The 13,788-nt window shown below is 49.6% G+C and overlaps 1 protein-coding gene across 2 annotated transcripts; it reads left to right on the forward strand.

Annotated features, from left to right (window-relative positions):
* Positions 1-919: 919 nt before the first annotated feature.
* On the forward strand, positions 920-12,324 carry UBIAD1 (UbiA prenyltransferase domain containing 1). 2 transcript variants are annotated; one of them, XM_084822229.1, is made up of 3 exons: positions 920-1,019; positions 6,879-7,442; positions 11,597-12,324. In XM_084822229.1, the coding sequence occupies exons 2-3, from the start codon at positions 6,920-6,922 to the stop codon at positions 12,082-12,084; spliced, it is 1,011 nt and encodes a 336-aa protein (XP_084678355.1). In that variant the 5' UTR covers positions 920-1,019; positions 6,879-6,919; the 3' UTR covers positions 12,085-12,324. The 2 variants fall into 2 exon arrangements, with proteins under 2 accessions (XP_084678355.1, XP_084678356.1); XM_084822230.1 differs by lacking the exon at positions 920-1,019 and adding an exon at positions 4,524-6,067.
* Positions 12,325-13,788: the final 1,464 nt, after the last annotated feature.

Consider the following 13,788-nt stretch of genomic DNA (forward strand, 5'->3'; position numbering starts at 1 on the left):
TCCAGATACACACACACACACACACACACACACTTTACAACCCCAGGTCCTCACAGCCATACGCAGGCACAGGACTGCGCCCTGAAAGGCCTCCAGATACACACACACACACACACACACACACTTTACAACCCCAGGTCCTCACAGCCATACGCAGGCACAGGACTGCGCCCTGAAAGGCCTCCAGATACACACACACACACACACACACACACTTTACAACCCCAGGTCCTCACAGCCATACGCAGGCACAGGACTGCGCCCTGAAAGGCCTCCAGATACACACACACACACACACACACACACTTTACAACCCCAGGTCCTCACAGCCATACGCAGGCACAGGACTGCGCCCTGAAAGGCCTCCAGATACACACACACACACACACACACACACACACTTTACAACTCCAGGTCCTCACAGCCATACGCAGGCACAGGACTGAGCCCTGAAAGGCCTCCAGATACACACACACACACACACATTTTACAACCCCAGGTCCTCACAGCCATACGCAGGCACAGGACTGCGCCCTGAAAGGCCTCCAGATACACACACACACACACACACACACACACACACACTTTACAACCCCAGGTCCTCACAGCCATACGCAGGCACAGGACTGCGCCCTGAAAGGCCTCCAGATAGACACACACACACACACACACACTTTACAACCCCAGGTCCCCACAGCCACAGGCAACAGAGGCCGCTCTCGTGTCCTCCTTCTTCGTGCCGCATGTTGTGCTGCCAAGTGCCGCGGGCCGCTGCGTGGCGTGGAAACGGGCGATCGCACGGAGCCGGAGGCAGCCATCCCCCCCCCCCCCCCGGCGGAACGCGACGCAGGGCCGGGCGGAACTGCGGCGCCTCGGTTTCCTGCCGGGCCGCTTTCGGGGGCGCACGCCCTTTGTATCCGACCGAGGCGGCGGCGGCGGCGCGGGAGGCGCGGATGGCGCCGGGAGAAGTTCCACGGGCAGCGCGGGGCCTCGTCGGGACCCTCCCTCCGTTGTCCGTGGTGGGTCCGGAATGGGACGGCCGCCCCCGCTCTCCGGCCCCCCCCCTTCCCCGCCCCGAATGCAGCCCTTTTGGCCGGGCAGCGGGAATTGGGAGGCTAGCCGCCGGCGGAGACAGGGCACTGGGTAGTGGAGGATTAGCAACCCCCCCCCCCCGGTGCATTTTCTTTCGGGGGTCCGTTTGTGCGTGTGAGGTGGGGCGTAAAGTTATTAAGGATGCGTTCGTATGCCTGCTTAGACAGAAAAAGGCCCTACGACGCCCAGCATTCCCCAGCCAGCCATGCCTGGTTGGAGAATGCTGGGGGCTACAGGACTCTTTTTCCGTCTAAACGTGGATAGGATTGTGCCTGAAGTCATATGCTGGGGGCTACAGGACTCTTTTTCCGTCTAAACGTGCATAGGATTGTGCCTGAAGTCATATGCTGGGGGCTACAGGACGTTTTTACGTCTAAACGTGCATAGGATGGTGCCTTAAGTCATATGCTGGGGGCTACAGGACTCTTTTTCTGTATAAACGTGCATAGGATTGTCCCTTAAGTCATATGCTGGGGGCTACAGGACTCTTTTTCCGTCTAAACGTGGATAGGATTGTGCCTGAAGTCATATGCTGGGGGCTACAGGACTCTTTTCCCGTCTAAATGTGGATAGGATTGTGCCTGAAGTCATATGCTGGGGGCTACAGGACTCTTTTTCCGTCTAAACGTGGATAGGATTGTGCCTGAAGTCATATGCTGGGGGCTACAGGACGTTTTTACGTCTAAACGTGCATAGGATTGTGCCTTAAGTCATATGCTGGGGGCTACAGGACTCTTTTTCCGTCTAAACGTGCATAGGATTGTGCCTGAAGTCATATGCTGGGGGCTACAGGACGTTTTTCCGTCTAAACGTGCATAGGATTGTGCCTTAAGTCATATGCTGGGGGCTACAGGACTCTTTTTCCGTCTAAATGTGCATAGGATTGTGCCTGAAGTCATATGCTGGGGGCTACAGGACGTTTTTACGTCTAAACGTGCATAGGATTGTGCCTTAAGTCATATGCTGGGGGCTACAGGACTCTTTTTCCGTCTAAACGTGCATAGGATTGTGCCTGAAGTCATATGCTGGGGGCTACAGGACTCTTTTTCCGTCTAAACGTGCATAGGATTGTGCCTGAAGTCATATGCTGGGGGCTACAGGACGTTTTTACGTCTAAACGTGCATAGGATGGTGCCTTAAGTCATATGCTAGGGGCTACAGGACTCTTTTTCCATCTCAACATGGATAGGATTGTGCCTTAAGTCATATGCTGGGGGCTACAGGACTCTTTTCCCGTCTAAATGTGGATAGGATTGTGCCTGAAGTCATATGCTGGGGGCTACAGGACTCTTTTTCCGTCTAAACGTGGATAGGATTGTGCCTGAAGTCATATGCTGGGGGCTACAGGACTCTTTTTCCGTCTAAACGTGCATAGGATTGTGCCTGAAGTCATATGCTGGGGGCTACAGGACGTTTTTACGTCTAAACGTGCATAGGATGGTGCCTTAAGTCATATGCTGGGGGCTACAGGACTCTTTTTCTGTATAAACGTGCATAGGATTGTCCCTTAAGTCATATGCTGGGGGCTACAGGACTCTTTTTCCGTCTAAACGTGCATAGGATTGTGCCTGAAGTCATATGCTGGGGGCTACAGGACGTTTTTACGTCTAAACGTGCATAGGATTGTGCCTTAAGTCATATGCTGGGGGCTACAGGACTCTTTTTCCGTCTAAACGTGCATAGGATTGTGCCTGAAGTCATATGCTGGGGGCTACAGGACTCTTTTTCCGTCTAAACGTGCATAGGATTGTGCCTGAAGTCATATGCTGGGGGCTACAGGACTCTTTTTCCGTCTAAACGTGCATAGGATTGTGCCTGAAGTCATATGCTGGGGGCTACAGGACTCTTTTTCCGTCTAAACGTGCATAGGATTGTGCCTGAAGTCATATGCTGGGGGCTACAGGACGTTTTTACGTCTAAACGTGCATAGGATGGTGCCTTAAGTCATATGCTAGGGGCTACAGGACTCTTTTTCCGTCTAAACGTGCATAGGATTGTCCCTGAAGTCATATGCTGGGGGCTACAGGACTCTTTTCCCGTCTAAATGTGGATAGGATTGTGCCTGAAGTCATATGCTGGGGGCTACAGGACTCTTTTTCCGTCTAAACGTGCATAGGATTGTGCCTGAAGTCATATGCTGGGGGCTACAGGACTCTTTTTCCGTCTAAACGTGGATAGGATTGTGCCTGAAGTCATATGCTGGGGGCTACAGGACTCTTTTCCCGTCTAAATGTGGATAGGATTGTGCCTGAAGTCATATGCTGGGGGCTACAGGACTCTTTTTCCGTCTAAACGTGGATAGGATTGTGCCTTAAGTCATATGCTGGGGGCTACAGGACTCTTTTTCCGTCTAAACGTGCATAGGATTGTGCCTGAAGTCATATGCTGGGGGCTACAGGACTCTTTTTCCGTCTAAACGTGCATAGGATTGTGCCTTAAGTCATATGCTGGGGGCTACAGGACGTTTTTACGTCTAAACGTGCATAGGATTGTGCCTAAGTCATATGCTGGGGGCTACAGGACTCTTTTTCCGTCTAAACGTGCATAGGATTGTGCCTGAAGTCATATGCTGGGGGCTACAGGACGTTTTTACGTCTAAACGTGCATAGGATTGTGCCTTAAGTCATATGCTGGGGGCTACAGGACTCTTTTTCCGTCTAAACGTGCATAGGATTGTGCCTGAAGTCATATGCTGGGGGCTACAGGACTCTTTTTCCGTCTAAACGTGCATAGGATTGTGCCTGAAGTCATATGCTGGGGGCTACAGGACGTTTTTACGTCTAAACGTGCATAGGATGGTGCCTTAAGTCATATGCTGGGGGCTACAGGACTCTTTTTCCATCTCAACGTGGATAGGATTGTGCCTGAAGTCATATGCTGGGGGCTGCAGGATGTTTTTACGTCTAAACGTGCATAAGATTGTGCCTTAAGTCATATGCTGGGGGCTACAGGACTCTTTTTCCGTCTAAACGTGGATAGGATTGTCCCTTAAGTCATATGCTGGGGGCTACAGGGCTCTTTTAAAGTCTCAACGTGCATAGGATTGTGCCTTAAGTCATATGCTGGGGGCTACAGGACTCTTTTTCTGTCTAAACGTGCATTGGATTGTCCCTTAAGTCATATGCTGGGGGCTACAGGACTCTTTTTCTGTCTAAACGTGCATAGGATTGTGCCTTAAGTCATATGCTGGGGGCTACAGGACTCTTTTTCCGTCTAAACGTGGATAGGATTGTGCCTGAAGTCATATGCTGGGGGCTACAGGACTCTTTTTCCGTCTAAACGTGCATAGGATTGTGCCTGAAGTCATATGCTGGGGGCTACAGGACGTTTTTACGTCTAAACGTGGATAGGATTGTGCCTTAAGTCATATGCTGGGGGCTACAGGACTCTTTTTCCGTCTAAACGTGCATAGGATTGTGCCTCAAGTCATATGCTGGGGGCTACAGGACGTTTTTACGTCTAAACGTGCATAGGATTGTGCCTCAAGTCATATGCTGGGGGCTACAGGACTCTTTTTCCGTCTAAACGTGGATAGGATTGTGCCTGAAGTCATATGCTGGGGGCTACAGGACTCTTTTTCTGTATAAACGTGCATAGGATTGTCCCTTAAGTCATATGCTGGGGGCTACAGGACTCTTTTTCTGTCTCAACGTGCATAGGATTGTGCCTTAAGTCATATGCTGGGAGTTGCAGGATTTTTTTCTGTGTAAACATGCATACAATTGCATCCTGAAGTTTTTTTTTATCCTACTCCTGGAGCAGTTTACAGAAAAAAAGGTCCTACATGCTGGCTGGGGAATGCTGGGAATCATAGGATTTTTTTTCTGTCTAAACATGCATACAATTGCGCCCTTATTGATTTATGAAATGTATTACCTGCTTTTAATTTATGAAATCCAAAAGCAGGGTTCCCCCCCGCATGACAATAATAATAACCATAATAATTCCTATTACTTGAACAGGAACAGTGTTTGTTTTTCTTTTAAAAACTTGTTTTAAATAAAGTTACACTGGTTGTGTTGCTGGCTGGTGAATTGTTTTAGACTCCTGTTTGTTTGTTTTCTTCCCCAAATGACTTTGAGGGGCTGTAGCTCAGTGGCAGAGTGTGTTTTGTATGCAGAAGGTCCTGGATTAGGGAAGACCAGCTGATTTTTTTACTGGGCGAGGGAAGAGGGGGAAAATATACCTGTTGAAATTATATTGGCGCTGCTGCTGTTAAATGCATCAAAGGAAGGCAGGGAGCTACTTAATCATACTGAGTCAGACCTCTACTGTTCCATCCAGCTGGTCAAGATCGTGGGGCCAGATGTCTTTCCCCGTCTAGCTAGCTGAGATCCTAAGCTGGGAAATGGCATGTATCAAACTTGGGATATTTTTCCCGGTGCTCTGTACTTCAAGCAGCAGTAGCTCACTTTCCCCACCCCTGGGTAGCCCAGTGGGTAGAGCCCCTGCTTTGCATGCAGGCAATCCCAGGTTCAATCTCCAGGTTGGAAGAATCCTGCCTGAATCCCTGGAGAGCTGCTGCCAGACATTTGTAGACAGTATTGGGCTTGGTTGGCTAAGGGTGTAACTGTGAACGTGTCAACGTACTATGTTCCTATTTAAATCAGCCTTTTATTCAGATTGATGAGGACTAGCATCTTATCTTACATTTCAGAGAGGAGCCGTAGCTTGGTGGTAGAGTCCCTGCTTTGTATGCAGAACGTCCCAGGTTTGTTCCAGTGCTACGATTTTATGTTTGTGAGAGGCACGGCCTGGCGTTGAGATCTGTTAAAGGCCTGCACAGCTCAGGAGGGCTAGGTGCTCTGTTATACCATGTGGCTTGGCTCACTTTCTTGAGTCATCTGCACTTATTTGCTGTCCTCTGGTACACTTTTTTTTCCTACCTGTGGTCCACCTCCGCCTGGATTCTGTTGACGGGAAGAATCGTGGGGTTGGTCTGTCTTTCGCACATTGGCAACTGTCATATGACCGGGTGAGGATCCTGGAGTCAAGATGGAGGAGGAAGGTGGCACGGCTGTGATGGGGTGTGCGTGTGTTTGCGTGCAAGCTCACGAGGACTGCTTTGAATGTGACCGAACTGTTTCAAAGAAAGCATGTTAAAATAGGATCACCTTCACCCAAGTGGGCGCCCTTTAGATGTGGTAGACTACAGCTCCCATCATCCCTTGGCTGGGGTTGATAGGGGCTATAGTCCAATGCAACTGGTGGGAAAGCTGGTGCCGGGTGATGGGATTCATCCTCTTGTGTTGCTTTTACAGATTTATACACGTTTTTATTGCACTCCTTTTCATTGTGCTTTTAACTTACTCGTGTTCTGTGACTGCTTGAACTACGTTTTTATTTTAACCTTGATTCTTATTATTGTTAGCCAGCTTGAGCTCCAATCTTTTTGGTTGAAAGGTGGGGTATAAATCAAATAGATGAATGAATGAATATGATCAGGAGACCTTCCAAATCTGTGTCGATCTCTGCGCTTCTGAGCGATTCTTCCTGTTGGTTCTGTTCCAGTTTGCTCACTCACCAGCTTGCCTGCAGGTCTGGTTCTTCCCCAACTGCTCCTGAGACACCTCCTCACTTAGGACGGAGTCAGAGTTTCCCCTTACTCCTTCCTGCCCTGCCTTCCAAGGCCAAAAGACGCCTACTGCGCTCTGTGGATCTGGAGGGGCGTCCTCCTCTCTTTAGGGCAACGTTCCCACAGGAGAGGACGGAAGAAAAGGGGCTGGATATGCTGGGTTGCCCTGGAGGACTCTGATCACTGTACAATCTCCTACTCCTTTTTCCAGGTCCACTTCTGACACCAGGCTTTGCAGGAGCGTGCTAGGCCATGGAAGCTGAAGACGAGATGGAGAAGATCAGCGTCGTGGCGGAGAGCCACCAGGAGAGTGAGTTGGAAGGCGAGGGGGTGACTTTGCTCGCCTCTCCAAAGGCACCGCCCATCACCTGGCAGCATAAGTGCGCATCGTACGTTCTGGCTCTCCGTCCCTGGAGCTTCAGCGCCTCCCTCACCCCGGTGGCCCTGGGCAGCGCCCTCGCCTACCGCTCCCGGGGGACCTTAGACCCCGGCCTTCTCGTGGGCAGCGCAGTGACCGTCCTGGCCGTCCACGGCGCCGGCAACCTCGTGAACACCTACTATGACTTCTCCAAGGGCATTGACCACAAGAAGAGCGATGACCGGACACTGGTTGACCAAATCTTGGAGCCCCAAGATGTGGTTAGATTCGGGGTCTTCTTGTACACCTTGGGATGCCTCTCTGCCGCCTGCCTGTACTGCCTCTCCACCCTCCGGTTAGAGCACCTGGCCTTGATCTACTTCGGAGGGCTTTCCAGCTCCTTCCTTTATACTGGAGGTAAGCCGTTCCTTCCTCACCCTTGAGGGAAAAGCCGCACAATGAACCGCCCAGAGAGCTTCGGCTGTTGGGTGGTGTAGAAATGAAATAAATTAAAAAATTAAAAAATAAACCTGTGACCTTCTCTGTGCAGAGCATAGAGCTGTGGTCCTTCTCCCGAACGGTTCTAGTTCTCATGGTTCTAAATAAAAGGCTGGTTTAAATAGGAACATCCGAAACGGGCTTATGCTGAGTTAGACTGATGGGCTCGTTTAAAAACCTGTGATTTCCCAGTGGATCAGGCTGTGAAACCCCGGGAGCTTAGAGGCGGAGTTAAGGTACACACACAGACGTTTAGAAAGAAAGGTAAGGATTTATCGAAAGACCCAGTGCTGAACTTCCATTCCCAAATTGACAGTGGGCACAAGTTTGGCTATCCAGCCCTGAAGATTTGACCATGCAGTCCCAGTTGGCTATGCAGCCCCCAAACGCAAGTATAACAGTACAGTAGATATTTTCCCAATACCTAAGCACTGGATGATAGATATTTTTCCCCTCATATCTACCCAAGACATACTCACACAGATGCAGCTATGTTTTGCAATAGCAAACGTGACTGTTGTTGAATGCAGCTATGTTTTGCAATGGCAAACGTGACTGTTGTTGAATCAAGGGTTGGCGTTGATTGTGCGCGAATGATCCGATTCAAAGTCCACCGTCTCCCACCTTCTTCTGGACTTAAGAGGTTTTTATACCTTTGCACAAGCTCAGGACAAGTAACATCGAGGGCTTCAATGTTGCTTTTGTTTAGAATTCATCGTATTGTAAGGGAGAAACTGGAGGCTAAAAATTTCAGGGTCCCCGGTATTGGATACCTGGGCACACGTATTTTAAACAGCCTCAGCTTGGCTCTGATGTTGTAGGTGAGGTTCCTTTGAGGACTGAAACTCACTCAAATTCACTTAATTTAAGTGATTCTTGAATTATTCTTACCATATACTCCCAAGGTTCTTTTGGATGACCATAAAACGTCCTCCTTTATTGTTACCCCTTCTGCAGTGATGTTAAACAACCTTTCTTTGTCGATTTTCCATACTCTTTTCAGTCCATGCTTAATTTACTGCCTTTATGCGCACCCCCACCCCATCCAAGGCCTCTTCCTGTAAATAAAACCACCCAACATTCACTCTCTGCATCTTTCCTCAACAAGGACATTGAGTGATCAAACATAAGAATTGTTTAGAAAACAATTCTTATGTTCAAGGTATTTACAATTTGACACATTTGAGTAGCTAAGTCTGCCTTCTGTTACGAGTTGTGGTAGTTTATACAAACAATCCCCAAATTGTGGAAAGTTCAACCTGTCATCCTTCAGTTCTACAAGCTTGTTTATATCTTCTTTAGAGAACGATAACAAAAAGGGCAAAGTGAAGGCTTGAAAAATGAAATGAAGCTTAGAGGGAAATGGTCTTTATTGACAGAAATCAGGTAAAGATTGATGGAAAAGAGAGAAATGGAAATAGATAGAATTAAAAGAATTTTAAAAGAATATTTTTAAACAGCCAGAAATATATTGGAAAAATAAAACACACCGTCCCAGGACCCTTGTCCATCTAGCCCATTACTATTGACACAGACTGGCAGTGGCTCTTCTGGGTTTCAGGCAGGAATATTCCAGCCCTACTTAGAGATGCCGGGGATTGGGACCTCCTGCTTGCCAAGCAGCTGTTTAGCACAGAGTTATGGCCCGCTTCCTGTAATTTAAATAGAAATACAGTACGTCTTGCCATAGTGTGGAAGACTATGTGTGTTGTGCAATACAGAGAAACCAAGTTCTATATGGGAGAGGCTTTTATGGGAAGGTTTCTCAATCAAAGTTTATCATACGGTCTCGGACCCATCAAAAGAAACGGGAAGGGTTCTGTGTCCGCTCTGCACCGATTTCAAGTTCAGCGGTCCAAATCCTGCTCCAAGAGAACCGAATTGTACGACCTGTGTAAAAAGCCTCTCGAGAAGCGGGAGGGTGCTGCTGTGCTCTCGTCCTCCTTGTGGGTTTCCCACGGGCAGCTGGCTGGCCACAGTGTGAACCGAATGCTGGGCAAGGTGGACCCTTGGTCTGATCCAGCAGGGCTCTTCTGATGTTCTTGTGAGAAAAGAAGCAGCATTATTTCCCAGTTTGTCAAACTTGCAGTGTTCTTGCTGTTAATCCTTGCAGAGGGAGAAATAGCTAGGAAAACTGAGATGCTTGAGTGAAGCCAGGCTCCACTTCAACCCAAAGGTGCCACATCAACCCAAAGGCTGAAAGAGTATGTTTACCCTGGAGAAGAGTTTTACAAGTTATTATTTATTTCTTAGTTCAGGAGGTCGTGGTATTGGATCTAAACCCAGTGAAGGGCTTGCCGCTTCCTCTCCTGACGTCCTCAGCAGTGGCTGTTGGTAGCCACTCTCCAGCTTTGCTGACTTACTTATTTGCAGCATTGATACCTAGTCCTCTAGCCAAAAAGGCTCTGTGAGTGGCTTATGTTCGTAAGCCTGAGGGCAGGGGCTGTCATGCAAAGAGCCAGCGTGGTGTAGTGGCGAGAGTGTCGGACTGGGAGTCGGGAGATCCGGGTTCTAGTCCCCACTCGGCCGTGGAAGCTCACTGGGTGACTTTGGGCCAGTCACAGACTCTCAGCCCAACCCACCTCGCAGGGTTGTTGTTGTGAGGATAAAATGGAGGAGGAGGCCTATGTACGCTGCCTAGGGGTCCTTAAGGAGGAAAAAAGGCGGGATATAAATTTAATAAATAAATAAATAAATCTAAATATAGGACAGGATGTGCAAAGAATAAGAGAGCTGGAGGGAGGAGTGACTATCTTACGACGTCCTCCCAGTCCTGCCTTTTCCTCCAAGAAGCCCAAATGGCTCGTATGGTCCTCCTCCTCCTCTCCATTCTATCCTCACAACAACCCTGCGAGGTAGGTTCGGCTGAGAGTTGGTGCCTTGAAACAGCAACCTTATTCTCATCTAAATGTGCTCAGGATGTTGCCTTTACTTCGCTTATGTATGTCTTACTCAGATGTTCAGTCCCATTGAATTCCACAAAGCGTACTCTTGAGGAAGCACGCATAAATGGCAGCTTTTACAGCAGAGGTGGGCGACTTTCGTCTCCTGCTTGGGAGTTTCCCAAGGCCGTTCTGGCTGCAGAAAGCTGTATGAGATGGGCCTTGATCTGACCCAGCTAGAGCAGGGGTGTTGAACATCCAAATTCCATTAAGGAGAAGCTTTGGGGGGGCTGCGTTCCATTGGTGGATGGGGCTAAAGGCAAAAGAAGGTGGGGCCAAAACGCCCCAAACCCCAGCTTATTTTAGCTGAAAGGTCTTATGTATTATCTGTTTATTTGCTATGCTTATAGCCTGTCATTTCCTCCAAGGAGCCCATGGGAGCTTACATAATTCCCCTCCTCTCCATTTTATCCTCACAACAACCCTGTGAGGTAGGTTAGGCTGAGAGTGGGTGCCTGGCCTAAAGCCACCCAGCTTCATGGCCGAGAGGGGATTTGAACCCGGGTTTCCCCAGTCCCGGCCCAACACTCCAACCACTACACCACCCTGGATATGGTTGGACTTCAAACTCCCATCATCCCCAGCCAGCATGGCCAGTGGCCAGGAATGCTGGGAGTTGTAGTCCAAAACATCTGGAGGGCACCAGGTTGGGGGAAGGCTGGGATAGGAAAGCTGGCACCTGTGAGTTGCTTTGGACTGCAATCCCTATCATCCCTGACCCTTGGGGACAATGGGGCTTGTAGTCCAACAGATCTAGCCTTCGGCAACTTGGGAAAGGCTGTTGGGTTTTCTTGTTATGCCCTTGTTTTGCATTTGCAGCCCTGGGAACCTTAGTTGCTGAAGGTGCGGGGTTTAAAGTGATGAAATAAATGCGCTAGATTCGTGTTTTCAATACTTCCCCCGCCTCAAAAAACGAGCCAATCAGCTGACTCAGTCATGTGGATCGGCAAGGCATCTCCCACTCGAAAGGGCAAGAGGAAGAGGCGGAGGCTTAGGCCCAAAGTCGCCCAGTGCACATGGCTGACCGGGGAACTGAACCTGGGTCTCCCTGGCCCAGCATGCTACGCGCTCCCCTGCACCGCCTCTCCTTCCCCTCGTGACGGGCCTCTCCTCTCCTCGTCCTCCCTGCAGGCATCGGCTTCAAGTACGTGGCGCTGGGGGACGTGGTGATCCTCATCACCTTCGGGCCGCTGGCGGTGATGTTTGCCTACGCCGTGCAGGTGGGCCAGCTGTCTGTCTCGCCCCTGCTCTATGCCGTCCCGCTGGCCCTCAGCACCGAGGCCATCCTCCACAGCAACAACACCCGGGACATGGAGTCAGACCGGCAGGCCGGCATCGTCACCTTGGCCATCCTGATCGGCCCCACGCTCTCCTACGTCCTTTACAACACCCTCCTCTTCCTGCCCTACCTGATCTTCTGCGTCCTGGCCACCCGCTACACCATCAGCATGGCGCTCCCCTTGCTGACCATCCCCATGGCCTTCTCCCTGGAGCGGCAGTTCCGAAGCCAAACCTTCGTCAAGATCCCCCAAAGGACAGCCAAGCTGAACCTCCTCTTGGGACTCTTCTACGTCTTCGCCATCCTCTTGGCCCCACCGGGCTCGCTCCCCAAGCTTTAGGCCGTCTCGAGCAGGCGGTTGGCCTGTGGTGGCTGGGGCGGGAAACCTGGGCGCTCCCCTAAGACCTGAGAGATGCCAGTGAGCTTCTGGCTTCCCTTGGACAGGTGGACTGGGGGCTTTGTAGCGGCCTTAACGGCTTGTGTGACTTGGCTATAGTTACCCCAACCCTATGTGAAAATTTTCAAGCTGTTTCCTTTTTAAAAGGTAGCAGGGGAGAAAAAGAGTATTTATAAAGCTTAACCCTCAGAAGCTTCGTTTGCACTTCTTCCCCATCCATGTCGGCTTAAAAGAGGGGCCTTGGGCTAAAACTGCCCCTCCTGGGCTTCCCCAAATAGCCATGCACCCTTCTCCCAGCCAGTGATCCTTTGGTGGCCTTCCGGCTTTTGTGCAGTTTTTTCCCCCATCCTAAAAGTTTGAAATACCTCTCCTAAGGCTTAGTTCTTGGCAGTAAGAACTTCAAGCTCCACTATGATTTCAGTATGCTACAAGATGCTGGTATTTGTTCGGTATTTTGGCCCTTCCCCGTTTGTCTTTGGCCCTGCCCCTTTTTCCTTTAGCCCTGCCCACCACTGAAATGCGGCCCCTGAGTGTTTCTCTGAAATTGAATTCAGACCTTGGTCTGAAACAGGTTCAAAACCCTGGCTTAAAAAAAAAAAGAATTAATCACTTGATGTTCCAGGTTGGTAGGAGTCGCAATTCCCCATGAGGCAGTTTCAGATAATAATTAAGAAAAGGTTTTACAAATACAGCTTGAAACAGACCTCGGCGGGAAAGTCCGGGAGCTGTAAAAGATCATGATATAGGCAGCCGGTGTTAAATTAATTGGCTGCTCCAGAAGAAAAAAGCATCTTCACCCACATCTTCCATTTCTGTAGGATAGGGCAGTCAAGGAGTAGATCCCCAGATGTTTAGGACTTCAACTTGCCACATTCCTGACGGTTAGCCAGGCTGGTAGGGGTTTCTGGGAGTTTTAGTTCCAAACATCTAGAGATCTACCTTCAGCCCACGGCTGCTCTAGGGTGGAGCTGCGCTGGGCCTCTCCCAGGAGGGATTTCCACAGGGTTGACTTGACACAGCAACATAGGTGGCCCTGATTAATTTCCTAACTGGACTAACCTCAGACAGATGGGCCAGATCGCCTCTTCAGAGCTCAACAACTGTATCCACCATCGTATTTATTTAATAGGTGCCCCACCTTGGAACTAAAAGTTCTCACAGATGCGTACGTGGCAGCATAAGCATTTCCTAGAAACCTCAACACATTTCCAGTTTATTACGGAAGAGTTAGGTGGACCTCCCATTTGGGCAGAACGTGGAGGTGCTGTCAACAGGGTTTTTAAAAATACTTAATGGGCGTTAGGTGAGGTCTGTTGAACATACAGGCCTCAAAAGATGTTCCTCTCTTCTCTTTCTGTCCCACACCAACCCCGGTTGTTTTCTGTGAAGGTTTGTTCTTAAACTCTTTCTGTCGCTCGAAAACCAATGGCAGGGAGTTCTGCAGGGTGTGAAAATTCTTTAGTTCTGAAAGGTTGAAGGACAAGCCAGGAGAGCAAATGCTACCCATTTCCCAGGTTTATGGGTTAGGATACACTTTCCCAACCTGGTGCCCTTCAGATTTGCTGGACTACAACTCCCATACTCCTGGGAGCTGGCTGGGGTTTATGGGAGTTGTAGTCCAACACAACCAGGTTGGGAAAAGTTGGG

Source organism: Heloderma suspectum, chromosome 15 (genome assembly GCF_057233095.1).
Source record: "Heloderma suspectum isolate Gila_16-S chromosome 15, 16-S_ref, whole genome shotgun sequence".
Lineage (NCBI taxonomy): Eukaryota > Metazoa > Chordata > Lepidosauria > Squamata > Helodermatidae > Heloderma > Heloderma suspectum.